Here is a 26,816-nt window from a genome sequence, read left to right on the forward strand (position 1 = left end):
ATGTCCACACCTGGTTTCGGGGTGTGAATCCTGTGTAGCCTCCTGGCTGCATCGCGCTGTGACTTTGAGTGTCTTTTTAGTGTCGACTCAACAAATCGACAGTCTCTCCTCGAAGACGCTCACAGTGCTGCACTCGGTTGTTCACAACGGAAGTGAAGTAGTTGTGTGAAACACGTTCAAACCCCGCCCACTTTCACACTTCCACACTCCTGACCAATCACTGCGTAAAGTGGGTGTGAATGTCAGTTTGTTTCGGAAATTCCCATATCCATACAGGAGGTTTTGGGGAGGTTTCAGGGCCTGTTCGACAACACGACAAGCACTTTGTTGGAAGCATCCTGCCAGATGTCCGTCAGTCAGTCCGTCATGCTCTCAGAGGATGAATCCTAATGATTTCGGTGAAATCTGAAGCTGAACAGCGTTTTTAACGTCCGTCACTCGTCCTATGTATCAGTCGGACAGACACAATCGCCATCATTCAAGTGTTTTTTTCTCTGGTGTTCTTAGTGAAATGAAATCTCCACAGGCAGATGTTGAAATGTCACTGGTCTCCTGCTGTCTGTACTGTTATTGTCAACCTAACCATGTCTATAGTAGTCAATCAAGAGCCTAGCGTCGCGGTTAGGAGGGGCAGAGTACATCTCATGGAGCGTACTTCATAACTGTGATGTTCGTCAGCCTGGTGAAGACAGTTTGTCCCCTCTGATGGGACAGAGATCAGCAGGACGCTTCAGTAGAGCCTGCTGTCTCGCGTCTGGGCTCTGTTTTGTTTTGTGTTGCTGTTTTCTTATTTTCTCTTTTGTCATTATTTACTTTTCACTGCTTCCGACCTTCTTCCTCGTCCTTTTTACTTTCTTTGACCGCAGTCAGGACACACCACAGTGTGTGTGTGTGTGTGTGTGTGTGTGTGTGTGTGTTTAACAGCCATTTAATCGGACCCTGATAGTCTTAATTAGTGTGGCAGAGCCTCTCTCTCTCGTCGCTGTCTGTCCCTCGAGGCTCATTATCCCTCTTAGTTTTCTTCTTCTGAGGGCGAGAGAAGAGGAGTAGGGAGCTGGGAGGAAGAAGAAGGAAGAAGTGAAGGACACGGAGGTGGAAGAAAAGAGAGAAGAATGGAAACCAGGGAGGAGTGGAGGAGGAGACCAGTAAAAACCAAGTGACGGCTCCACCTGGTGGTGACAAAGACAAACTGCATCTAACAGCTTTTCAAAAGGTTGTAAATCAGTTCCTCAGCAGCGCATTATCAGAATCCGAATCCGAAATACTTGATTGATCCCCGGGGGGAAATTACACTTATTATTACTGAAACCTCCAAATGAAAAGTGCTGATTATCCCGTTACTGAGACAGTGTTTATGAGATGACAACGTTGCTGTTGAGTCTTTTAAATGGGCACATGGTGGAATGGAAATGATAAAAAGTTATGACTTTCTAAGGCACCCTTCATAAAGGCTTTATAAGTTGGAACTAATGGCTTTAATAATGGTTAATAAATCCCCCACTAATGCTTCACAGATCAGTTTGGGTTAGCAGCTTGTGAATCCATCTGGCAGGTGTTTATCATTTCTGTTAGCTCATAAAGCAGTTCTAAATGTTGGTATTTATTCATAATGCTTGTGGGTTTCACACTTTCTAATGAAGTCTAGAGTTACAAATGTTAATGCGTAATAAATGGATCAGGGCTGCAATCAATTATTTATTTTCTACATTCATCGTTTGGTTCCAGAAAATAGTGAAAAATGTCCAAAGTGACGTGTACAGATGTTTTGTTTGTCCAACAGTCCAAAGTTCACTAACTTTTTTTTGGCACTTTTGCTTCAAAAATGACACAAGTGATTCTCAAAATTCTCGTTGACTAATTTCCTATCGATTGATTGCTTAATAATTTCAGCTCTAAAATGGATTTTGGTCTGAATATTCTGCTGTTCTTAGAAGGTAAGTGGTCCACTAGAGTGTCAACCTAATGAACTAAAGAACTATTTAGAAATATACATCCAGTGTCCAGCTAAAGCTCACGACCCAAACATTCTTAATGTCTTGTGAATGATGAAAATGAGTTGTTAAAGGGTGTCTTATTACACCGCAGTAAGTTATTTGTCATGTCAGTCGGGCTTGAAGTTTACCAAAACACCGTCTCACTTTCTGACCAAACCTTTATTCAGGACGCTTTCACTCGAGGTTTTCCTACAGAACATGTACACACACTTTGACACACACACCTGCATGCCGACCACAACACTGAAACTGCAGCTGAATCTCATCTTTGAAGGATGTTTCCAATGTGATGTGACTTTCCTCCTGAAGTTCTCCGTCACTGTTAGTGATGTTTCCTTGTCCTCGTTGTTTTTCAGAATTAAACATTGAGATCAAATTATTATATTACTTTTACCTTAATTTCCATTCCAGACAGGAGGCGGGCTGATGTTACCTGATAGAGATGTTAAACAATGAGAAAGCTTCACTCTGTAGTAGTCCTTTAATGTTTGTTTTGGCCTGCTGAAGTGGGAGGGCTTTAAGGCTCTCTGTCTTGTCCATCAACCCGGGCTGGGACCACTCACCAATCAATAATTATCATGAGGACCATGAAACCAAATAAAAGAAATTCTCTTGTTGAATGACATTACTTAACACTCAAGTGACTGTTTATACTGATTATAATTAAAAATATAAATATTCAGAAATAAAAATTATAAATCAATACCCAATATATTGATTTGTCCAGAATGTCTCATCGTCCCAGCCCCGGAAAATCAACCTACAAGTCACATCTGAAAAGATGTTCCTTACATACAGACAGCATTATGGACCACAGGGATTACATTTTAAAAATGAACACAATTTATCTTATAAACAATTCAACAAAAACAGCAACAGAGGTAAAAATCATAAGTTCATTCATTATATTTTCTCCATTAAGTCCTCAAAACATTTAAATCTCTTTTCATTTCAGGCGTGTGTGTGTGTGTGTGTGTGTCCTACGTGGCAGAGTGTGTGTGTCTATTCCAGACGCTGCTGGCTGAGCGTTCGTCAATGGGCGACTGAGAGTCTGAATGGCCGTCAATGGAGGAGTTCGAGTTCCACTGGTTCTCAACAGACTGGGGGGAAGACCTGATGTGATTGTCTGTGGGGAGCTGAAAGTCTCTCAGATGGCTTTTTGGATGAGAGTCAACAGATTGCTGGGATTCACGCTGAGAGTCAATGGGGAGATTAGGTTTTGAATAGGTGTCAATGGGGAACTGTGGTTTGGAACTGGGATCAAAGTGGTTGCAAGGTTTTGAATCATAGTCAGTGCGGTGGAGAGGTTTTGATTGGGATTCAGCGCTAGGTTCGGACTGAGAGCTGCACTTTCTGTGTGATGGAAGGTAAGAGGAGGATAAGGCTGTGTGGTTCAAGTGTTGGTCAATCATGGTGCTTACAAAGCTAGAAGAATGTACGTTAGCAGGTGGCACAGGACAATGCAAATCAATGGGTGGCAGGTAATCTTGAGGCAATCTTTCTTCAGGATTGACTGATGGCAATGCCTTGTTGTCTGTCAGTCCTTCTGAGGCTGCACTGGCAGAGTGGAGGTCAATGGTAGATTTGGGACTTCTAGGATGCATGTATCTACCGCTGGGAGCTGTTGTTGGCACTGAGCTAACTCTAGATGGTGAAAGCCTTTCTGACAGGTTCTCTCTATTACTGGAAGAGTGGGAGTCAATAGTTGAGGAGGGATTCTGAGTCCTGGAATCAATGGATGAAACAAAAACAGGAGGTGATGTGTTGTGACAGTTAGCTCCTGAGAAAACATCACTACCTGCCTGTGCGCCTTCAGCAGTAACACTGCTGGAAGGATGGAGGTCAATGGGTGCTACCCGCCAGGAATGTGGGCTTAGAGTCTTATTCCTGCAACCTCTGGAGGTAGAGTCAGTGTGAGCTGGCTTGTTTTTGGCCCAGCCAGTCTTGGCTGAATGGAAATCAATGGGAGATAAAGAATTCACAGGATGCAAGGCAATGGATGAAGATAGAGTACCAGAGGATATTTCCTTTGTGGTATCACAGCCAGAATCTAACTTTGAACAATTTAGGTCCAGATGTGATAAACAATCAGCACGTGTGGAACTATTTTCACACCCAAAAGAAGAATGGGAATCAATGGGAGGTTTGTGACTCCTGGAATCAATGCCAGTAGTCAATGCTCCAACTTTAGAGGGAGCAGTTGAATGGGAGTCAATGGGTGCTAAATGACAGGAAGAACGCATGTCAATGGCTGAAATGCTGCTAGTAGAGGCCAGCTCTCCTCTCAGTGCCAAAGCACTTGTGAAATGTCTCTTTAGCGTTGAAATGGGAGGGATGGCCTGGTTATCTTTAGGCAGCTCAGCACCTAAATGAGAGTCAATAGGGGAGATAGTTGGATTTGAATTGAGGTCAACATGAGAATTTACACCAACTGTATCAGCGTCAACAGAGGCTTGAGGTGAGTGCAGGTCAATGGGAGATATGGGTGACAGATGACTCCCAGCATCTTTGTGTTTTAATGGCGGTGGCATGTTTCTGTTATAAGACCTAACAGGACTGGCCTGTTTCAGGAGTGGAGGGGCGTCCCTGCCGTCCTCTCGGACCCTGCACTCCTTCAGCCGCTCAAGAGGAGGTAGCGGGGGGATGGAGGTACGAAATGTTGGCATGTCAAAGCCCTGGTTTTGGTCTCCGATGTCGTTAGACTGTTGCTCCTCAGGCAAATTGGAGTTGGGACGTCTCGTCTCAGCCAACCAGCCATCCAGGTTTGAATGAGACTGACTGACCTCATACTGATCCCTACAACGCCTTTTTCTGGTCTCAGGTGAGCAACTGGCGCGAATGTTCAAAGAAAGGTCACATTTAGGTGCAGTGATTCCCTTCAGGTCATCGAGGATGGTTGCTAGCAGACGGCTGTCAGAGGTTGAGACCTCCGAGTCTCTTTTGCGAACCAGATCCGTTGTTGTGGGGGCAGCATCGTTCTCTGCTGTTGGCCGAGAGCCGCCGTCCACAGTCCCTGCTCCTCTCTGATTAGCAGCAGTGGTTGCCTTTGCATCGGCCTCTCTCATTGGTCCTTTATCATCATCTGATCCCAGCAGTGAACCACTCTCTTCGACGTTTTCCACGTCCACATCGCGATCACTGTTGTCACTGTTGTCAATGGCGATGGGACCTGCAGCCTCCGAGTGGCCGGCCGGCTCGGTCTCCGAGCCGTCAGATGCTCGGTCCAGGATGTCAACGGGAAGCTCGCCGATTTCTGCATTCAAGGCTTCGCCCACACCGGCAGAATGCACCAATGGGAGAGGAGGAAGGTCTGAGAAATCGACGGTCTGCTGGCTGCTGAGTGGACTGCTGCTGCTGCTGCTGCTGCTGTTTTTGTTGTTGGCGGCGTCGCGGCTGCTGTCGCTGTCGAGGGTGATGATAACCGGAGAACTGAGAGAGAGAGAGACAGTTTTAATAAAGTTTACTGTCCAGGCAAAAGCTTAGATCTCCAACATTCACAACAAAATTACTTCAACAATAATAGATCGCTTATCAGAATAGTAAGGTGATTAATGAAGTCTAGAGCTGCAACAATTAATCAATTAACTGACAATCCAATCGACAGGAAAGTAATCACAACTAAAAACTCAGTAGTTTCGACCACATTCATGTCATTCAGTTACAGTTATTCCCGCTGCTGAATACAAGTGTCAGCTAACAGTGATTTGAGTTGTTCATTGCACCGTATTATTATTATTATATTATTTTCTCCAGCCATGACGGCGACCTGTCGTACCTGCTGTGTTGTGTCTTGCGGTGTCGTGTCCTGCGGCGTTTGCGGGCGGGTGGTTGCGTCGTGTTGGAGGGGATGGTGCCCTCGTAGATGATCTCCACGCTGGGACTCCGGTCTTCTCTGCACCTCCTGATACTGCAGGAGGACAGGACACCAGGATATGTCCATCCATTAGTGACAGTGCTACAGTGAGCGACTTCTTCTACATCACATTTTAACCACACAGCTTTACAAACACCTGAATAGAAAAAACAGCTAAATATCTTCTTCTTCATCCTCTTTTCAGTTGGCAAACAACAAAACTGCATAAGAGACAGCCGGCTGAACAAAGTGTATTCTATATCATCTTCTGTCAAATCAACATAAATCCAGCTTAATGTTCAGAGAGAAAATCAGCCAATCGTCACACACGAGAACGGTTGGTTCATAAATGATGGAAACGATTAAGTGATAACATTAATCAACAGCAGTTTAGATTTAATGTTAAGAAACAATGAGGGACGATCAAAACAGAAACAGGAAGTGTCAGCTCTCACCCGTCTCCACCGCTCTCCCTGTGAGCGTCCCTCCTCCGCCTCGGTCTTCTCCTCCCTCCGTCTCCCCCCCTCCTCCTGCTCTCCTTCTCCCCCAGCTCCCGCCTCTTCTCCCTGCGGTGGCTGCTGCTCGGCCTCCAGGTGGGGTCCTTGTCATCGCTGTCCAGGTGCCGGCTCTTGTACTTCCTCTTCCCGCTGGGTTTTTCTCCATGGTGAGTGTTGCTGCGGTCGCTGGGGGAGAGCGAAGGCGTTGGCGGCGTCTGTGGGGAGGAGAGGGGTGAGGAGGAGGAGCGGGAGGATGAGGAGACAGAGGAGGTGAGAGGGGAAACTTGGGAACAGTGGTACTCCCAGCTGGAGTCGGGCGGGCTGGGCGGCAGCGGCGAGCCAGACTCAACGCTGGAGTCAAACGGCGAGGGGGAGTGGGAGCGGTGACGCATCATGGCGGGATAAATGGAGCGGTTTGGGTTATACAGGGTGCCACTCTTCCTCAGCTGGTCACCGCTCCTCTCCCGCCCTCTCTTCCTCCTCTTCCTCCTCCTCTTCTCCCTCGCAGCCTCGCTGCCAGACTGCTTCCTGTCTCTCCAGCGCTCTGTCTCCCGCTGCCTCTCGCCATGTCCAGGCGTCGCTGGGCTGAGCGTGCACACGGAGTTCCTGCTTCTTCCCGAGCTGCCCGACCAGGAGCGTGCACGTGAGCGACGCCCGCCCGCCTCGCCATCTTTCTCCTTCAGATTGTCATCCTGCTCGTCTCTGTAGGCGCCTGACGTGGAGGGAGGGATCGTGGGGAGGTAAGAGAGGGGAGGAGTGGTGGAGGCGAGGGGAAGCTTCTCAGCTGTGTTCTCCCCCTCCTCCTCCTTCTTCTTCTTCTCCTCCTCTTCCTCAGTGTCGGAGGAGAGCTGCACCAGTTCAGGAGTCCGCTCCGCTATCGGCTTCTTGTATCCGACAATCAGACACTCCTCCTCCTCCTCCTCCTCCCGCTTCTCTCCTCCCTCCTCATTGGCTGCCTCCTGGGCGGGGCTGAACGACAGCGAGGCAAGCGAACACGAAGGCTCGGCGGTGGAGTAGGAGGGGCCTGGAGTCTCATCGTCCCAGGCTGACAGGCTGAGGCAGCTTCCTGTTTGGATGATGTTGTCTTGAGTGTCCCCCGCCCTCCCCAGTAGCCTCTCCTCTGATCTTCCTCCCACCCGCCTCTCCTCTTCCTCACCCTCTGAAATGGCGATGACGGAGCTGCTGTCGGTGGAGCTGCTCATCCCGTCCAGCTCCAGGGCGGTGGCCGGCGGCTCGTACACCGCCTGCAGGTCGTAGTTTTCCAGGCTGAGCGGCGAGCGGGCGAAGCTGACCAGTTCGTGCAGGAAGTGGTCGGTGCGGGCCAACAGGAACGGTCGCAGCTCTTCTTCTATGGTGGGCGCGTCCTCCAGACCGTGGCGGGCGAGCCGTGCCATGATGATGCGCTGGACGATGTCGACTAGCGAGCCGTGCGCACCGTACAGCACCGTGAGCTCCCGCCGTAGCCAGGGGCGGAGTCTGTTCAGGTAGGTGGGGTACCGGCGGAAGCTCTCTGCTGTGATGTCGCGCTGCTGCTGCCCCTGGTTACCAACCCCGGCGACGCTGCAGACCCGTATGGCGCTGCGGTACAGGGCGCGGCGGAAGGCCACCGTCTCTCTCTCCCTCAGCCGCCGCACAGTTCCACCTTCTCGCTGCAGCCGCTGTCTCGCCACCAAGCGAGTCATCAGCCGCCGTGACGCCCGGTCGTTCGGGGCCACAGGTACCACCGCCCCCCCGAGTCCCGTCAGTCCCTCAAATATCACCCCACGCTCCGCCAGATCAGCCCCTCCCCTCAACCTCTGCTCCTCCAGAACTTCTCCCTCCTCACTGTCCTCTGCGACAACGGGAGAGACGGCAGGATGGTGAGGAAGAGGAGGAAGAGCAAGAGGAGGAGAATCAAGATACCACTCCCACACCCCTGTCCTCTCCCCCACCCTCCTGCCTCCCCCTCCTCTTCCTCCCCGGTCCCTCCTCCGTCTCCTTGTGGTCGTCTCTCCGCCGTCTGTCGCTCTGTGCCTCCTCAGCATCAGCCTCATCTGGTGGTCGCTCCTTGCTGCCGAAGCCATCGCCGCCACCATCGCAACAGTGGCTGCGACGCTGCTGTTGGCGGGCGCCGGCCTCAGCGTGTACTCCTTGAAGTCGTCCTCGGCACGGACCGAGTGCAGGATGGAGGTGAAGGGCTGCTTGCAGAGCGGACACTCAGCCTTGTTGTGGGACCACTCCTGGATGCAGGGGAAGCAGAAGCGGTGCAGGCAGCGGTCCAGGTACGCCAGGTTGTTGAAGCGGTCCAGACAGATCGGGCACTTGGAGTCAGGTGACGCCTCCTCCGCCGCCATCACCGCCCGCGCTGAGGCCGAGGCGGAGGAGGAAGGAGGAGACGAGGAGGAGGTGGCAGCAGCTGTGGTCGGAGTGTTGTTGGTGTTTTTCCTCCGGCTGCTGCGGCCGCCGCTCTCTCGCCTCCTCTCCTCCTCTTCCTCTGGCTGATCGCCTCCTGCCGCAGCACCTGCACCTCCGGCCGCATTATCACGCCGACGCACGCGCAGTTTCATCCGCGTGGGCGCCATCACCTGAACATACACAGAAAACAGGACGGACACCAAGATGGATTTAGAATTTCTGTCAATATTGTAAATTTCTTTCTCCCCAATACATATCAAACAATTAGAGTGGGCAGAAGCTGCTGAGTTTCTCGTGACTATTATTTTATTTACTTATATATTTACTATTATTTACTTTGTGAGTGGCAGCAGTGATTACGAGACTTTAATTTAGTAAATAATACCATGACACACTATGCTGTCTTCTGACCACATATCATTGGCGCTGGTGCAGCAAAACAAGCTAACAATGGGCTAAGCTAATTTATGTTCCAAACTTTAGTTTCCTACTTTGATTTGAGTGTTTTGGGGTTTGACGCTTCCGATAAAACAAAATCACACAGTCGGCAGGAGACACTACATTACTGACATTACTAGCTGCTACAAGACTAGCATGCTAACACTGACTAACAGAGACAGTGAGCTCTGCTAGCATTTAGCGAACCGGCAGCCTCAAATGTTGTTACCTTCTCTGCTCGCTTCTAACACGTTAATCAGTATTTTATCCATCAACTTTAAACAGCGACAACAGTGCAGTGCAACCAGTGCATGCTCACTGTGATGACGTACATTATGCAGCTCGATGACAACATAACACACAGAAAGGTTTCGGTCAGTTTCTTAGCATGCTAACATGGTTAGCTTTCCGTGCCTGGGTAGAAGAAGTAGACTCCCCGGGTCGCTCCGGGAGCTTCTCATCCGGGTTTTTTCTCCTCCTCCGGGCAGAATTCCGCCCCGTGAGCGGCATCCGCCGTCAGAGAGGTTATCGGTCCACCGGGCTCCCCTGCTCTGATCCACTTAGACCGAAACTCCCGTTAAAAACGGAGACATTTGTGTTGTTCCCGAACCGTGGCTACACACAGCTGGAATGAGAAAGATGCCGCGGTGGATGATGGGAAATGGAACATCCGCTTTGTTTGTTGAGCCAAAGATCGTCAATAAGGAAGATGGCTCACATAAATCATAATTTATTTCATTGAAATTATTTCATTTCAAAGTATTTCATTGTTTTTCTTAGTAAGTAAAAAGTAAGTTGTTTTTTTTATCACGCTTCCTTATAAATTGTCAGTGTAATATTGTGTAGTTGCATGAATGAATTACTAAACACTGACTCATATCCAGAGGTGGAATGTAACTAAGTACATTTCCTCAAGTACTGCACTTACTTAAATAGTACAATTGTACTTTTTACTGCACTCCATTTACCTGACAGCTTTAGTTACTTTACAGATTAAAAAACATAAAGAATTTATAAAATTCAGTGTTTTGTTATAAATGAAACTGCTCAACAGTTTATAAAGTCCAGCTGAAACGATTAGTCCATTGAGGGGACATTTTACTGATTATACTTTTACTCATTGAAATGATTTGAATACTTCCACTTCCTCTACCACTGGCCATGTCCCAGCATATCCATGACAACCCAATGTGAACCCAAACAGACCTCGCTGTGTTTCCTGAAATGAAGCAGAGTGAGACATCACCCCCCTGATTTATCTCTGTGCTCTCAGTGCTGCCCCCTGACGGTGTGGATAGAAAGCGTCCAACTGGTCACAGAGAACACACTCAGAGTCTCTTTAACAGTTGTAGAACAGATGAACAGGAGAGGAAACATACGAACGACCTTTGGAGGCGGGAATTTAATATAAAAACAGTTAAGTGAAGTGGTTCTTGATGGGTAGAATTTAATAGTTGGTACCAACACCCTGAAGCACAAGATGGCGGCATTGCGCCTTAAACGCTGGCTACCAACGGCGGATAAAAACAAGAAGAAGAAGGAAAGCAGCAGGTGTAAACAAACCAAACCAACCGGTGACTGTCGGTGATTCAGCGGGTTAAATCTGGTTTAAATCAGAAGATGGCGACCTTCAGCAGACGGGCTCTGGACAGGATCTCCTCTGTGGTACATTCACTTCACCTGCGTTCAGTTAAACGTTGTTCTCAGTCACCGGAAGGAGCCTGGTTAAGCTAGCGGCTAACGGTTAGCTAGCAAGTTCACAGGGTTTACAATTAAAATGAAACTGTTCAGTAAAATTATATTTTCTCTGCTTCACTAGGTGATGAATGACGTTAGTTTACTATTACAGTTATATTAGATTCTATTTAGATGGACGCTATTAATAAACAATCCTGAGTCACCTCTGAGCTGTATGTCCTTATCTTCATGGGATTAATATCACACAACTCACTGTAACAGACAGAAAACACTTTTATTCTTCTTAAGTTATAAAGCTTTTAAGTTGCATATACTTCAGGCTTATTTAATGTTAATGTTTAATGAGAATCTCCCACCGTATTTACCATCATGTGGTTTCTGAAGTGGTTCAGACTCGAATGATATATATTGATAAATATGAATATGTGTTGTAGGTGTACATGTATACATGTATTGTCAAAGCATCCATTCAGAGACACTCACAGGCCTTTGACGTTGTAGTTAATGAAAACACTTCTCTTCTGTCAAAGCAGCGTTCAGGTCACGTTGGCATTACCAGTTTCTGACTTCTAAACAGTGTTCAAGTCCCAAGTTGTACCTCATTAATATATATTGTTATATGTTATATTGTAAATGCACATTATTGTATCGCTGCCATAAAACAAGCCATTTACCTCATTTTTAAGTGACATTTTTCCTGCAATGGAAACTTTATTTCACATTGTTCCACTCTGTGTCACTTTTCTATGTAAATAGTAAGTTGGTCTGTTTTCACCTTGGCTTCTCGTATCTTAATCTGGTCATGGTGGTGCAGTTTCAGGTTCCAGTTCATCCCAATTTAAGCTTCTTTAATGAGCAACTGAAAGACGACATTCAGGATTCCAAATGTTCTTCTATTGATTTCATTATCTTGGTCTCTCAGGTCTTGCTGGTCGTCGTGGTCTTGTCCTGGTCTTATGTGATCTACGCCAGCAGGATCGCAGCTCATTGGCTGCTAGAGGAGAGGACCGCCCTCCTCCAGCAAGACTGACAGCTCATTGGACCGCCAACACAGGTGAGTGTTTCTGCACAAACTAGATACACGGTTGTGTTTTTAGAAGGTGAGGTGAGGCTGGAACCAGAGATTTGGTTTGTTTTCAAATGTAACAAACTATTATTTTCATTATCGATCAATCTGCTGATTATTTTCTCGATGAATCGTTTTGTCTTTAAATTGTAAAATAGTGACATCACAGTAAAGTTGACCCATTCAAAAGTCTTGTTTTGTCCAACTGACCAAAAACCAAAAGGCAAAGATATTCAGTTTACCATCACAGAGAACCAGTAGATATTCACCTTTGAGAAGCTGAGAAGTTTTATTTCCTTAAAAAACAACGATTCATTGATTATCAAAATAGTTGATTAATCGTCTGCTGATAGACGAATAATTTCAGCTGTAGCAGTTACTGATTTTTACACCTGAAGTCTTATTGACTCTCTTCCACTCTGTCGATCGCTGACGTTGTTGTTGTTGTTGTTGTTGTATGATGACCATACAACCATGGACTTGATTCGACTTTGACTACTGACAACATTTCAGGCCTCAGATCTTCATCAGGTCTGGACCTGCTGCACTAACACACTTTCAGTCCCTATAATGTCCCAGAATCAGCTGATGATGGTTCAACGTCCAGCTGAAGTAAACGTTTTTATGACAAGTGACTGAATTTACTGAAAAAAAAGCTTTTTCTTTCGATGTATTTTGGTGTCTTTACTGAAAGAATTTGACCAGAGCTAGACCGATGTATCGGCCCAGATTGGCTTATTGCATCTATATATTTATTAATATATAAAAACTGTCTTTCATTTGCTTATTTAAGACAAAGAAAAATGACATGTGATCACAGTTTCCACTTGGACGCCTCCCGATGCGGATTAGAGATCCTGATCCGTCTGATCCCACTAATCAGAAACTCTTCTTTCCTACGTTTCCCAAGAGACCTCATGTTTATATGTATGTACACAAGTATATATACACGTCAGCTGATTAGTAACAAGAGACTTCAGCATTGTTTGTGTATGTAAAAGAAAAGGTTTTAGTTTTCTGGTATTTTGTTATCAGATGTTTAAACTCAGTGTGGCTCGTTGTTGTTGGTAGACCCGAACTCTGTCTAGTCTCACACATGTCAAAGACCAGGTCCTGCTGTCTTGTTTTGTTCTGGTTCCTGTGATGTAAACGTAATGTGGTTTCATTCATTCAGGTCTGTCTCTCTGTCTCTCTCTCTCTCTCTGTCTGTCTGTCTGTCTGTCTGTCTGTCTCTCTCTCTCTCTCTCTCTCTCTCTCTATGTCTGTCTCTCTGTGTGTCTCTCTCTCTCTCTGTCTCTCTGTCTGTGTCTCTGTCTGTCTCTGTCTCTCTCTCTGTCTGTCTCTGCCTGTCTGTCTCTCTGCCTGTCTGTCTCTTTCTCAGTCTCTGTCTGTCTCAGTCTCTCTGTCTCTCTGTTTCTCTCATGCTCGTTGTCTCTTGTCCTGCTCTGGTCTCAGGCTGACGGACTGTTGAAACCATCCTGGGGTTCAAGCCTCTTGACCTGACAGACCTGCAGAGACCTGCAGAGACCTGCAGAGAGCGGACGTACTGAACCACATTGTTAAAACACCTCAGGAGTGGACTGAACCTGCCGGACCTCTTACAGCTTCCTCCCCGACTCTGCAGCACGGTGACGTCTTACAGCAGCTCCTCAAGACTCCAAATCCTGCGTGGTCTCTGCATAATCAACTACTTCAGAGCTTTGATCACCGTTTTCACTCTTTTATTAATTAATCAAGAAAATCCACCTTCCAGCCCCTCTAGTGGTTTCACAGGAGGGAACCTGTCGGACTGTTTCTTGGCCATTTCACTTTCAGCCAGAGCCAGGCTAGCTGTTTCCCTCTGTTTCCAGTCTTTATGCTAAGCTAACCAGCTGTTGCTCAATGTGAACATGTGACTCTCGGAGAGGAAGAGGAGAAGAAGAGGAGGAGTAGTGTCTCATGTTTAGATGTTTCTGTACCAGGAGAACCGTTTGTTCTGTGATTAATTTAGTTTCATATATATTTGTACTTCACTTTGATATTAAAGAGTTCTTCTCCCAGTTGATCAGGTGTCCTCATTCTCTCTGCTGATTGGCTGAAGACGGTTTACAACTCTGAACATGGAGGATCAGACTCATTTTAAAACCACTGATATGAATGGAAACACACATCTACTCAGTGTGTGTGTGTGTGTGTGTGTGTGTCCTCTGATGTATTCAGTAACTAAAAGCTCTGAACACACACACTCCTGTTTTATAACGATGAGACATTGTCTTTGATGTGTGTGTCCTCAGATATTTAAATGCTCTCCACAGGATGGGAGGATGAGAGAGGGCGAGCGAGCTAAACAGAGACAGAGTGAGAGAGAGGCTCTTTAGGTGAGTACTCATTCTATTAACAAAAACACTTCAAACACACACACACACACACACACACACACGTCTCATCTGTAATTAAAAACCAGGTCTCTGCTCTTCTTCTCCTCTTTATTTTCAGGATGAGGTGAAACCAACCATCACATGTTTGATCCTCTATAACAGCCATTCATTGACACATAAGGAAGCTGCAGGCCGACATTACTGTGATGAAATATAACGTTTGTGAGTCCGATGGTCCTCAGAGGGGAGTCACCAAATCCCAAAACAAGCATCTGAATGGCTGTCCTTCTGTTTGTTTATGAATATCTGGACAAGAGCGTTGTTGATGACGAATAAAACAAACAGTAATGTAAAGCAGAAAAGCAGAAATTCCTCACATCGGAGAAGCTGCATTTTTATCTTTTTTAATCAATCAATTAATCGCCTACTCGTTTCAGCTCGCTGTGCGAAGTCGCACGCTCAGTTTTCATAACTTTATTAAAATAAGTATAGTATTTTGTTGCTGAATAAACTCAAAAAAAGGTAAATTAACTTTGAAGGAGGAATGTAGAATGAGTTGTGTTACAGAAGTGTTTCTGAACAAACCAGCTGGTTTAGTTTAAAAAAAAAAAAGAAAAACGATTTGTGTGTATTGGTCAGGTTGTGGGGACATTGTGGGGACTCGCCTTCTTTTTGGGTCCCCATAATGTAAATCATTAAATTTTAGTATGAAGACTTCAAGGAAATGTAAGTCAATGTAATGTCCCCTGAAGTGATGGAAACATGACTCTGTGTGTGTGTGTGTGTGTTTTATGAAAAGGAAAAGCAAGCTGCCTTTTGCAGCTGTGTTCGAATTCAAACCACTCATGCAGATGAGCCCAAGCGCCACACACACACGCACACACCTCATGCTGCAGTACTCAGTTTCTGTTGATCGCATGTAAAAATACATTGAAACAAGAAGTCAAATATTATAATTAAAACAAAAAAACTGTGGAAGCCTGGAGCAGCTAATACGCTAACATGTTTTAGTTATCTGGCGTGTTCTTGTGCTCCTATAAAACCTGATATATAGAATTGAATCACGATATAATTCAGTGCTATACATTCAGTAGTATCTACATTTCAACATTCAGCAGTGGTTAAAGTTCACAGTTCAGTCTTTGCCTCCATATATGAGAAACCTCCAGATGATGTTGAATTGAATGTTGGTGTTCCTTTGCTTCATACTGAGATCCTGACTAACAATAACATTTAAAGGTTATTGTAAGAAAGCGAGAGTTTCTGCTCATCGTGAACTATTAAAGGAAGAAGATCTGCTCATAATATAACTGTTAGGATCAGAATTGATTATCTCCATCATGGTTGTTTTCCTCCACTCGTCTCCTCTTCTCTCTCAGGTCCTCTCCTCCTCCTCCTCCTCCTCTTCTTCCTTCTGTGCATCTGTTGTCATGTTAGCCATCTTGGCTGCTAACAGGTAAACAAATCCCTTCAAGTCTTCTGTGACATGAATATTTATTGAACACATTGATGCCAGCAGAGATGTTAATGAACCGTATTCACATGTTGGGTTGTCTGAGTGTGAAACTACCAGAAGAGTCCAGGAGGGAGGTTAACTCTTTAATATTGTTAATACGGAGGTCACGATAACAAGTAAGCACAGTCAGTAGCAGGTGCGTAGAGCTGCTAACTAATTTCCTTACTAACTCTTGCTCCATGTAAGCTGTGACATGATGCACAATTAACACTAAAGCATCACAAAACAGGAGGCTTCACATATCTGAAAATCACATCTTCTTAAAAAAATAGAAATTAAAGCCTGTCTGATATCAGCCTGTATATAAAGATATGGCGCCAGTTGTATAATGTTTTGCTGCTAATAGAGCCACAGGATACATACATGTAACATTAACACATTTTCAGGAACAAAACACTGATCACAACGACATCACATCACATGATAAACTCTGAGTTTGGGGATCAGGCCGGATCCAGGAGAAGCTCGTCGTTCAGAAACCCCGGCATGGAGGAATACAGCTCTCGTTCTTTCTCCGCCTCCGTCTCCATGGTGATGTGTTTGGTCGTCTTGGCGTCGGGGCTGATGTCCTTGGAGACCAGAGACGCCTTCTTCCCCTCCAACCAGTAAGTCACCATGTCACCTTTCCCCTGTTAGAGACAGATCCAGAGTGTTACTGGGCTGAGCTCCCAGTGCTCCCAGTGCCTGACAGAGCTGGACTGTGGTGGTGGTGGTGGGCAGGCTCACCTTGACCTGCAGCATCCCTCTGCACTCCAGCACGTAGCCGCCGACCTCCTCCAGCAGGTAAAAGGCACTGGAGCTGCACTGGACCTTCAGGGCTGGAGAGACAGCGACTCATGTTAGCATGTTAGCATCTTCATGAAGGAACGTAACGCTGGTTTCAGCTCGTTTTAGTCCAAAAACAAAGACAATTTACATATTTTACGTTGTGTCCATTGCTAACATCTCCGGTCAGTGTGATGCAGAGGTGTCACTGTGTTACCCAGACTGGTGGACTCCATCCTTGATGCTGTGTTGACTGTATCTCCAAACAGACAGTAACGAGGCATCTTGGTCCCTACAACCCCCGCCACCACCGGACCTGCGGAGAGAGAGCAGCATTAAAAGTGGGGCAAATCTGTACTCGCAGAAGTTCCTGAAACACGTTTTACAAATCAAAATCTGTTATTACACCTGAGCTTTACTGTTTAAAACGTGTGTGTGTGTGTGTGTACCGGAGTGTATCCCCGCTCGTATCTGCAGCTGTGTGTTGGGTTTGTGGGGGATCCTGAAGGTGCGACAGACGCCCACCAGGTCCAGAGCCATGCTGGCGATCTCTGAGGCGTGGAGGATCCCGTTCTCCTGGGGAACACCGGACACCACCATGTCTGCACAGCCACGCGATGATACAGTGAGAACATTAAATAACAATCATAATGTTCAGTTGTTGTTGAGCGGTGCTCTCTTGGAGTGTGTGTGTGTGTGTGTGTGTGTGTGTGTGTGTGTCACTCACAGGCGTCTCCGATGGTTTCCACCTTGTAGACGTCGTAGTTGTCGATGATGTCGTCAAACGTCGTGTAGAGCTTGTTGAGGAGGTCCACGACCTGGTAAGGAGTGCTGCTGCTGGACAGCTGTGTGAAGCCCACGATGTCACTGCGCACACACACACACACACACACACACACACACACACACACACACACATACATTTTTCCTTATTCCTCGATGACCCCTCAAGGAGGTATTTACTGAGTTTATTTAGTGAGATCAAATCTTTGATGTTTTTTCAAATGTAATAGTGCTTGGATTAATCCATTAGTCTCCTTTAACTATTCTGCTCCTCTCATTGTCAATATATGATGAGATTAATTATCTATTATCTATATTAATGAATTAATGAAATATGAAATATATCAGTCAGTCAGTTCCTGTCTCTGCTACCTGAAGAAGACGGTGGCGCTGACGTAACTCTGGGCCTGCAGCGGTCTCCCCTGCCGCAGGTCATCAGCTACCTGCTTCGGAAGCATACCTGCAACACAAACATGCAAATATGTTTATTTTAATTAACTTCAGATACATTATCACCAAAAAAAAGACACGTCGAGTTTCCCTCCAAATGTTGCAGAAAGTCATGAAAATAAAACGTGACCTGCTGCTTGTTTCTGTGTGAACGTGAGTTCACTGGTTGATGGAGATAAACTAATTCTAATTCTCCAGTCGCTGCCATTAAACCAGCGCAGAAGAAGAGGACACGATGAGACGTCGTTAAAGAGCTCCAGTGGAGGCTCAGATGATGGAGAACCATGTGGAGGACATGATGGAAACATGACATCTGTGCTGTGATGAAGGTCACAGCCTCCTCATCGCTCCACACAGATCTGATGTCACAGCTTCATGTACGCCAGCATTTATTCATCAAGTCTGTTTCTGGTTTGATCCACACACCAAATGGATGATTTGCATAAAAACAGGTGGAGAACAGTAAGACGGGACCTGAGAGCTGTAAAGGGGAGAGTGTGACTACTTCAACGGTTGGAATGCTTCATGTATGAAGGTAGCGTTTGTCTCGTAAATTATTATCAAGCCTACGTAGTCGAGAGTCTGACGCATGCTTATACAGGATGTCACCAAAGCATTTCTTAAAAGGGAAATAAAAAAACAATTTAGGTTTGTGTTTCTTGAGATTATAAATGTGCGTGTGCAAAGTTAATTTGTCGTCATGTTTGTCTGAAGAGACTTTTCCTAATTCAGTCGTTTGAATGTGAGTTATCTACCTTTTGTACTGAATGGACATGATGGGGAACGTTATAAATGTGTTGTTTGATGTTAGTTGTTAAAATGATAACTGGTGGTTGGTTGATTTAAAGCTGATGTAGAGAACTGCATCATCTGCATAGAAATAAATCTCCAGTGTTGTTTATAAGAACAGAAACTGAATCCTGTGATGATATTATCAGCAAAATGTTTTTATTAACACAATGAAATAATAACTGATTAATATGTAACATCTTGTGTTGCAGCTTTAACTTCAGAGTTGGACATCAGTAACCAAACAGGTGTGTTTATGTGTGTGTGTCGTACTGTACAGCAGCCTGTCCGTCCTCTGTTTCTCATGCATCAGATCCTGAGTCCTCTCGGCCACCAACACCTCCAGATGTTTACTGTACTTCTCCATCTGAAACACAGAGAGTTGTACCTTTCTTGTTACACTGAGCCGTGATTTAGTTTTACAGTTCATATGATACAATACAGTATAAACAAAATAAACAGAATTAAATGAAACTCAAAATGTTCAATATTCCTAGAAGGAAACACAAGTTACAAACAGTTACAAACACCCAGGGATCTGATCAGAGCAATGGGTTTTAATAAGGTGGTGGATGTTTCTGCACAGAAAGAAACACGAGTCACACTGTTACAGCATGTTTCTGATGACTTTGGATGGAAATCACTTTATCACACTGGTAATATACTTTAAATCCTGTATTGACACAATTTGTCATGAGAGAAGTTTTGCCTGTTTACACTGCAGGAATCTAATATTAAGTTTTGCCCAAACGTGACACATCTGGCATTTATCAAGTGTCTGGAACATTTTCATGGTAAACAGCAGAAATGTCATACATGCTAATGTTCCTTTTATTCAATGTTACAGAGAGCTGTTTCTGTAATTTAGCCTACCCTCATTGATGAACAAAGAAAAGAGACAAAACAGAAACACCTCTCTATGTAACACAATACAGTTCAACAGCATCACAAACTACATCCTCCAAAATGGCCGTACAGTTGAATCAACACGTCTCTAAATCAGTTTCAACATTATAACCTTCATGAAGGAGGATTTATTGCAGAACTGTTGTGTTAGACTGCATTAGTTTGAGCGAGGTGTTCCTAATAAACTGGCAGCTGAGTGTCACTATATATGATATAATAATATATATGAAGTTACAATTTGAGACTTATATCACAGTTAATCTGATGTCTAATCTGACTCTATGATGCAGGCTGTTACCAGGTTCATCATCATGTCCACCGGGCTGACTTTGATCGGGTTGATTCGGTGAACAAACTTCTTGATCTGTTCGAAGGTGGGCCGGTGGGCGGGATTATGAGAGCGACATCGCCGGATCAGCTACGGAAACACGTGGGACAAAAGACAGGTAAGACATGGATTTCTTGTGACTGTGAATGTGTTCCAACGCTTTTCAAAAATGAATTCACTCACTAATGTTGAGTTTGAGCAAAAGGACATAAACACACTTCTGGTGTATAAACTGTGTTTAAAACATTTCAAAACAAGAATAGAATAATAGAACATTAAAATTAAATTATGGTTGGTCAACAGCAGAGTCAGACTACACACCTCTACGTAGTCGGCAGGACAGGGGCAGGTGTTGTCGGCTTTACTGGAGATCAGCTCTGGAAGAGGAGGACACCAGGCACTCTCCAGATTGGACTCCTCTGCCTGCAAAGTATGTATTTATTTATTAATTTAACCAGTGACCTGACCAAGAAGGCAGCACACATAATAACCTGATGATAAACATCAACACAACGTTAAAAAAACAATTAGAAAGTCACATTATGCAGCTGGGACTTTGCCTCTCTATCAGAGTTACAGTGGAGTGACGGGACAGTCAGCCAATCAGATTGTGACTTACTGGGACGGGGTCGCTGCGAGTGGCAATCTCCAGCAGAATGATGGAATAACTGGGAAAACAAACAGAGATTATCAACATGATTCTGTATATGTGCATTCATCACAGTGTGGGGACTGAAACCTGTCAACACACTCGCATTGTGGGGACTCATCTGCCATTTGGGGACAAAAAACAGGTCCTCAGAAGGTAAACCATCAAAGGGCTAACACTTGGTTTCAGGCTTTTGGTAGAGTGTGTGTTTGATACCTGAACACGTCTCCAGCCAGCGTCGGCTCCATGTTAGAGTTATGAAACTCGGGTGGCATGTACACCTCCAAGAGTCTCTGCTGATAGGTGGAAAGAGGATCCGCCCCATCGTCCCTGCGATACGTCCTCAGCCCGTAATCTGACAGGACAAGACCACATGTCAATCAAAATCTGAAGATGAAACTGTCCAATCAGTGTCTTGGATTTATTCTGCTGTTCCAGAGATTTCAAAAAGTCAGATGATGTAAAGGAGGAGGTTTCTGACCACTAACAACATAAGTAGCTAATATTATCATGAAAGTTTAAACCTAGTTTATATTCCAGATTAGTGGCTGAGTCAGTTGATTAGCATCTATGGTAGCAGCTCCACTCAAAAGCTGGGGAGAAACACCAGTTTCCATCCATTTTTAACAGTCAAAGAAAACAGATAAATTCCCAGATTTTTTATTTTGAAAATGGAAAGGAAATTAAAAACAACCAGCCTTGTAGATTAAACATATGCGTGTATATACTACATTACACATTCATATGACCTGTTATTTTGCAGACCCAGCGGTCGTCTAAGACACAGTTTAGAGACTTGAGTCGGCCGTGACAGATCCTGTGTTGGTGGAGGTACGACATCCCCCTGGCGATGTCTGTGGCGAAGGAAAACCTGGCAGAGTGTATAAACCTGGGATTATTTCTTTTTCTTATCCAAATGAACCTGTTTCATTGTATTTAATGTTTTGATCATTAGTCCAGACCCCCCTCACAGTGACAAAAAGAAATGACAAATGCTTTGCGTCCAGTTATTTCTTTACTTTTAATTAAAAAATCAACATGCTGTCGTATCTTAAATAAGAATGTGCATGTGTGTCTACCTGAAGCCCCAGTTGAGCGGGATCTCCTCGTTAAGTAGAACATCGTTAATGCTTCCTTTTGGGCAGTACTCTGTCACTATGGCAACATTAGGGACCTCAACACACCCGCCAATAAACTTACACAGGTTGGGGTGATCGAGCTCCCTGGAGACGCAGAAAGACAGAGAGTCAAAATACCACATTTGAAATATGAGGGTCGTATCAGACGAGGGAGGAGGACGAGTGTTCGTGTGTGTTACCTGACTTGTTTGACTTCCTGTCTTATGGTTTTGGACAGAGAGAACGTCTTTGTTTGAATCCTCTTGATGGCCACCGTCCTGCCATCACTGCAGAAGAAAATTATTTTTAATATGGGATGTTTTTACAACCAACCAGGCTTGAAACGTTGAGCTTGAACCAGTGTGTTGATGTGTGTCTGTAGATCTATTTATCAAAATTCCCAGTCTATAATAATATCAAACAAAAATAAAACAACTCCTAAGTAGCAACACTAAAAAGACTACTACTGTGTTGACAGCATGCATGAGGTTTAAATAGGTTTAAACAGGTGGGCGTACTATATCCCAGTGCAGGTGAACAGGGTTTTTCGGGTCCCTGGTTGTCCTGTATAGGAGCTGAGAGCTGTCACGCAGCTGGTGTTACTGTCGCTGTTCCCCACCGGTACACTCATTATACTGCCCATGGTCATACGAGCTTCCTGATCTATAGAGACACAAAGAGAGAGGGGTACACTTAGTGCTGCCATGGAGATAAAGGGTTTCTAACAGCATCAGGAAATCATTTGGAACCACCTGAGCAACGTTTAACAGCAACTGGATGGATTCAGACCAGTTTAGACTGGTTTCGGACCAGACTCAAATGTACGTTTTAAACTATGTTTGGCCATTTCAGACCAGTTTTAGAACTCTATAGACTGACTCTCGACCTGTACACACACACGTTTCAGACCTGTTTAAACCAGTTTAAGGCCATCCGTTTTAGACCTGTTCAGACCAGTGCCAGACCTGACAAGTTCCAGACCCATGTGGACCAGTGTAGACCGGTTCAGACCTGTTTCAGCCCATTGTAGACCAATTTCAGATTAGTTTGAGGCAGTTTCAGACCTCTTGTGACCAGTTATAGACAAGTGCCTCACCAGTTTCAGAGCAGTTCAGAGCTCACTGACCGGTCTAATCTGGATTGTTACAGTACCTTGTTTTATTGTAGTGAAGTCGATGATCCAGCTCTCGTCCCATAACAGCTTCTGTTTCTGGTACCTCAGCCACTACACGAGACACATTTACTGATTGGTTTTTATTATTGGTTCATTTTTAATTTTGCGTATTTGAAGGGTTTCTGTTAGCACGTGTTGTGTCTTAAGAGTTCTCACCACAGCAGTCAGTACGAAGCAGAGGCAGAGCAGGCTGAGCGGCAGGCTGATGGCCAGCTTGGTGGCCGGGGTCATAGGGCATTCACCGCAGTCAGCTGGACAGGTGGAACAAAGCTCCGCCTCCTCACAGACGCCATCACCACATACTTAGAAGGGAGAAAAGAAGATTAAAGAGCTGCTTGTTCATATTTTCAGTGATGTTAACACTGTGTTTGGAGCGGAGAGACTAATGGAACAATGTGATGATGACCGTCGATGGTCTGAAATCTCAGTTGGTAACTGTACCCCCACAGCTACCTTTGTCGGTCACATGACCCTCGTATTTCTATAGTCATGTCAGGAAATAGAGAGGGAACATAAACCAACATAACCTACCTACAGCAGGCTGCACGGTGCTCTTGGCCTCAAGAGCAACCTGCATGCGACCGACTCGTATGTGAGCGATGAGTGAGGTTAAGCCAGCATGGACCAGAACCACCTGCAAGACAGAGTACTGGGTTTACCAAGTCCCTACATAAGCTCTTAGAGTTGGGTTATCTGTAGGGAGTTTGCTGATTGATCCTGTATCTTGAAAATGAGCATAAGGAGGAGAGTGAGAAACATTAGCATATAAAGTAGTGTATCATCTGCATACAAATATATTAACGTATGTCAGACTTTTTACATACATTTAGGAAAGATTAGTATATCGTAGCAATGACTGAATAAAGTTTGGCCATTTGTAGACTATAACTAGGGAGCCAAACCCAAATCACATCACTGCTCTCCAAATATACTATGACCAGTCCTTAGATGCTTCTTGTGCATCGAAGAAAAATCTTCATGCTTGATGTTGGACATTTTTAAAATGAGAAAACTAAGGGTCGGACTGGTATGTGGAGTGATGGATTTACTTATTTCTACTTACTGTTAATCTGTTAATTTCCCACCTGTAGCTTCTATGGCACCCCCAGACATTCAAGGAGGGAGATCTCTCTTTGAATTCCCCCAACTGAGGTTTCTTCGATTTGATCCTTATGTTTTAAGGATTATGTTTGGCTAGGTCAGAAACCATTGCTGTTTTGAGCCTATAAAGCTATTGAGAAACTGAATGTGATATTGGGCTTCACAGATGAACTGGACTCGACCTGTGAGTGTGTTACCTTGGCAGTCCAGTTGGTCTGAGTCATCTTGCCGGAGGTAGAGATGGTGTGTGTGAAGATTTTTCCGTCGTCAGGAATCCAGGGACCACAGATGCTCTCTGATGTCTGAAAGTTGGTTTATTTAATATTTATTAGTTTAATCTCTTTAAAATGTAATTTTGTCAAATGGTGGCACTTTTAAGTAAATACCTGCCGATAAATAACTTAGTGCCAGTGGTGAGCCGTCAGGGCCAGCAAGGCCTTCTCTGCTGGCCTAAACATCATCAGAACATAAATATGTATTAAATTATTCCTCATAGCTTTCCTCTTGGTTGCGCTGCTTCCAGCATTGTATATTTATGTTAGAGCTTTCATCCAATCATATTTCAGCTGTCATATGTTGCCAGGCTCCAAGAAATCTTCCCGAGGCCTTCAGAATTAACAGTGGGGGCGCCTGTACACTTAAATGAACTGAAACAGACAGATTGTGATAACCAATCAGATTTCGAGTTGACATCAGGGCCAGCTAGCAGGTATCACGTTGAACGTGACTCGTTCACGTTCTCTGATTGGATACGCACTAGTGAGAGGCAGCGCTATTAGAGTGCAGTTAACCAAATGGAAGCTGGTGTCCCGTTAGCGACTCGAACGAGCTAAAACTACTTAATTCGCGTTAATTTCGCTGTTTTTTTTCAACCCACAATGGCTGAAGGAGGAGAAGAAAACTGCTTTGCGGGTGCGACAATGTGCTGTTTAGTGGACTTAAAACTTTGTAGACTGATTGCCTTTTATTTTTAAGTTGTGACAGTATCCAAGCGAACATATAACTTTTACTTTACTACTCTTAATTGTTAATACGGGTGTATTGATTTTAAATGCTCCGGAAATAAAGTAGTTGTACTCGACTATGTTTGTTTCTGTATAAATGTATGGTTTCGAGAGCCATGGCGTCATAATGATGGTATTAAGAGGTGGATTCATTCAGTGTAGGACATCACTGAAGGCCTAGGTGTGAAATGCACGGCTCGCCACTGCTTAGTACATATACGCCATTACTGTACTTAAGTACAGGTTAGAGGTTCTGGTACTTTACTTGAATATTTTCATTTAAGGGACTTTCTACATTTCCTGCACTGCATTTTGCAGGGAAACAGTTACCTGACAGATGGAGTTCTGGTTACTGATTCAGATTTATGATCTGATTTTATTTCCTGTTGAGTGTTGAAACCCGGAGTGAACAAGGCCTCTCCAGAACAAACCCGATTCAGTTCTGTGAATCCTTACCTGCATTTACTATTTACTAATGATTGTACTGATAGTTTAATGATGGCATGTGAAGATTGGTAATTAAAATAATTAAAATTGCGCACTCATTGGAATCTGTTATTCATCCATCCACACAACATTAACATTAGCAACATGTATGTTATAATATGTGGGAGCTAGCTGTGGTTTGTTCGAAACTATCCCCAAGTTTTAGACATCGCTACTGCTTCGAAGAGTGAGGAAGACGAACAAAGAAAGTTAAAAATCAAAGTATGTACCATGTGTCCCAGTGGACAGGAGTGGATGTTAGCGTGATGAATGCAGCAGTTTTCTCCGTCAGCGTCTTTCCAGTTGGTCGGACAGTCGTGATGTTCACAAAACCTCCGAGCTGCTTCAGCGTTTACTATGGAACTAAATACATACACACACCAGACCAGTTCAGACCAGGATAAGATCCAGTTTGGATCCCAGTACAATTTAGTTCGTCCAGTCTAAAACTGGTGTAAAGAAGTGTAGGTCAGTTACTCTGGTTTAAATCCATTATAACCAGTTGTGAGCCAGTATAACGGATGTATCAACCTGTGTGTGAAGATGTGGTTTTTGATGGCCCAGTGGTAGAAAGAGTCCTGGGCCGTTACCGAGTATGTGACACTGAACACCTCACCGGTCTTCACCGTCTCTGGAGGACGGACCACCCATGCCATCTCCAGACCTGGGCGAGAGACAATGAATATCAAAGAGAGAGAGAGATTGACCGGCAATCAGACAAATAACCTAACTTTACTTCTGTAGTATTTACTCAAGAACAAGATAAAACTAAACTTTTTAATTGAAGATTTAAAGTTAACATACTCCCAAAGGCTTTGTGTCTTGTTTACATTAAATAGCTAGATAAAATCACAATACACTTGTTGAGTATCGGATCAGCTGTTAACTCTGAGACCTGAACACAGAGTCAGAATCTCACCTCCACAGTCGATCATGTTGTATTCGTTGGGTTTGTCCAGAGGCCAACAGTCGTACTCGCTGTTGTCCAGGTCGTGCCAGCAACACGTCGGACCAACACAGCAAACACACACCTGGAAACGACACGACACACCTGATTGATCGATGAAACAGAGAACTAATGACTCTAATAATGCACTAATAATCCAGTAGGCAGCACGATAGAAACATCTGGGCTGCTGTTTTTAGAGAGAAATAATGAAATCATGTGCACCTGACTTTGATATAAAAATATGAATTTGGCTTTATGGATTTAAATCAGATAACAAAAGAGAGGAAGAGAAGGATTTGTCCAACACAAAGTGACACATAATAACACATATCCAATAAAGTATTAAAAGTAAAAAGTATTTTAAATCATATTTACTGTATTCAGAGTAAAAAATAAGCCTTTTACCAAGAAAATTAACATCTGGATTAATGTTGATTAATGAAGTCAAACTGACCAGCATTTTAAAACCGTAAAAACCTGTAAATTTCATTATTTTTCTCT

At 44.5% G+C, this 26,816-nt stretch overlaps 2 protein-coding genes and 1 long non-coding RNA gene across 4 annotated transcripts in view; 1 reads left to right on the forward strand and 2 right to left on the reverse strand.

The window, feature by feature from the left end:
• Nucleotides 1–2,974: 2,974 nt before the first annotated feature.
• Nucleotides 2,975–8,905, reverse strand: LOC139306212 (E3 ubiquitin-protein ligase Topors-like). The gene is made up of 5 exons (XM_070930165.1): nucleotides 8,845–8,905; nucleotides 6,303–8,688; nucleotides 5,770–5,901; nucleotides 4,547–5,423; nucleotides 2,975–3,187 (listed from the first exon to the last, which is right to left on the reverse strand). The coding sequence occupies exons 1-5, from the start codon at nucleotides 8,903–8,905 to the stop codon at nucleotides 2,975–2,977; spliced, it is 3,669 nt and encodes a 1,222-aa protein (XP_070786266.1).
• A 1,805-nt stretch (nucleotides 8,906–10,710) lies between these two features.
• On the forward strand, nucleotides 10,711–14,621 carry LOC139305585 (uncharacterized). 2 transcript variants are annotated; one of them, XR_011599298.1, is made up of 4 exons: nucleotides 10,711–10,841; nucleotides 11,797–11,928; nucleotides 14,214–14,297; nucleotides 14,416–14,621. It is a non-coding gene; the product is annotated as an uncharacterized lncRNA (long non-coding RNA). The 2 variants fall into 2 exon arrangements; XR_011599299.1 differs by lacking the exons at nucleotides 14,214–14,297; nucleotides 14,416–14,621 and adding an exon at nucleotides 13,396–13,984.
• Nucleotides 14,622–16,256: 1,635 nt separating this feature from the next.
• LOC139306213 (atrial natriuretic peptide receptor 1-like) overlaps nucleotides 16,257–26,816 on the reverse strand; it is an 11,254-nt gene continuing 694 nt past the window's right edge. Inside the window, exons 2-23 of the mRNA XM_070930166.1 lie at nucleotides 26,286–26,397; nucleotides 25,898–26,030; nucleotides 25,597–25,729; nucleotides 24,074–24,178; nucleotides 23,307–23,409; nucleotides 22,932–23,077; nucleotides 22,754–22,826; nucleotides 22,120–22,264; nucleotides 21,802–21,888; nucleotides 21,563–21,706; nucleotides 21,233–21,354; nucleotides 20,700–20,838; nucleotides 20,454–20,502; nucleotides 20,156–20,257; nucleotides 19,805–19,924; nucleotides 18,874–18,967; nucleotides 17,734–17,821; nucleotides 17,306–17,445; nucleotides 17,028–17,180; nucleotides 16,796–16,894; nucleotides 16,540–16,631; nucleotides 16,257–16,442 (exon numbers count right to left, since the gene is read on the reverse strand). Of these exons, the coding sequence (XP_070786267.1) occupies nucleotides 16,257–16,442; nucleotides 16,540–16,631; nucleotides 16,796–16,894; nucleotides 17,028–17,180; nucleotides 17,306–17,445; nucleotides 17,734–17,821; nucleotides 18,874–18,967; nucleotides 19,805–19,924; nucleotides 20,156–20,257; nucleotides 20,454–20,502; nucleotides 20,700–20,838; nucleotides 21,233–21,354; nucleotides 21,563–21,706; nucleotides 21,802–21,888; nucleotides 22,120–22,264; nucleotides 22,754–22,826; nucleotides 22,932–23,077; nucleotides 23,307–23,409; nucleotides 24,074–24,178; nucleotides 25,597–25,729; nucleotides 25,898–26,030; nucleotides 26,286–26,397 (2,565 nt within the window). The remainder of the gene's footprint in view (nucleotides 16,443–16,539; nucleotides 16,632–16,795; nucleotides 16,895–17,027; nucleotides 17,181–17,305; nucleotides 17,446–17,733; nucleotides 17,822–18,873; nucleotides 18,968–19,804; nucleotides 19,925–20,155; nucleotides 20,258–20,453; nucleotides 20,503–20,699; nucleotides 20,839–21,232; nucleotides 21,355–21,562; nucleotides 21,707–21,801; nucleotides 21,889–22,119; nucleotides 22,265–22,753; nucleotides 22,827–22,931; nucleotides 23,078–23,306; nucleotides 23,410–24,073; nucleotides 24,179–25,596; nucleotides 25,730–25,897; nucleotides 26,031–26,285; nucleotides 26,398–26,816) is intronic.

The sequence above is a fragment of the Enoplosus armatus genome, chromosome 23 (genome assembly GCF_043641665.1).
Source record: "Enoplosus armatus isolate fEnoArm2 chromosome 23, fEnoArm2.hap1, whole genome shotgun sequence".
NCBI classification, from domain to species: domain Eukaryota; kingdom Metazoa; phylum Chordata; class Actinopteri; order Centrarchiformes; family Enoplosidae; genus Enoplosus; species Enoplosus armatus.

Bases quoted from the DNA above. Each gene is read 5' to 3' on its own strand.
- LOC139306212 (XM_070930165.1), bottom strand. From the start codon at position 8,905: ATGGCGCCCACGCGGATGAAACTGCGCGTGCGTCGGCGTGATAATGCG. The intron at 5,424-5,769 runs GTACGACAGGTC...TCTCTCTCTCAG, and splicing joins CGCAAGACACAACACAGCAG to TTCTCCGGTTATCATCACCC. The intron at 3,188-4,546 runs GTTAGGTCTTAT...ATTGACTCTCAG, and splicing joins TCCTGAAACAGGCCAGTCCT to CGTGAATCCCAGCAATCTGT.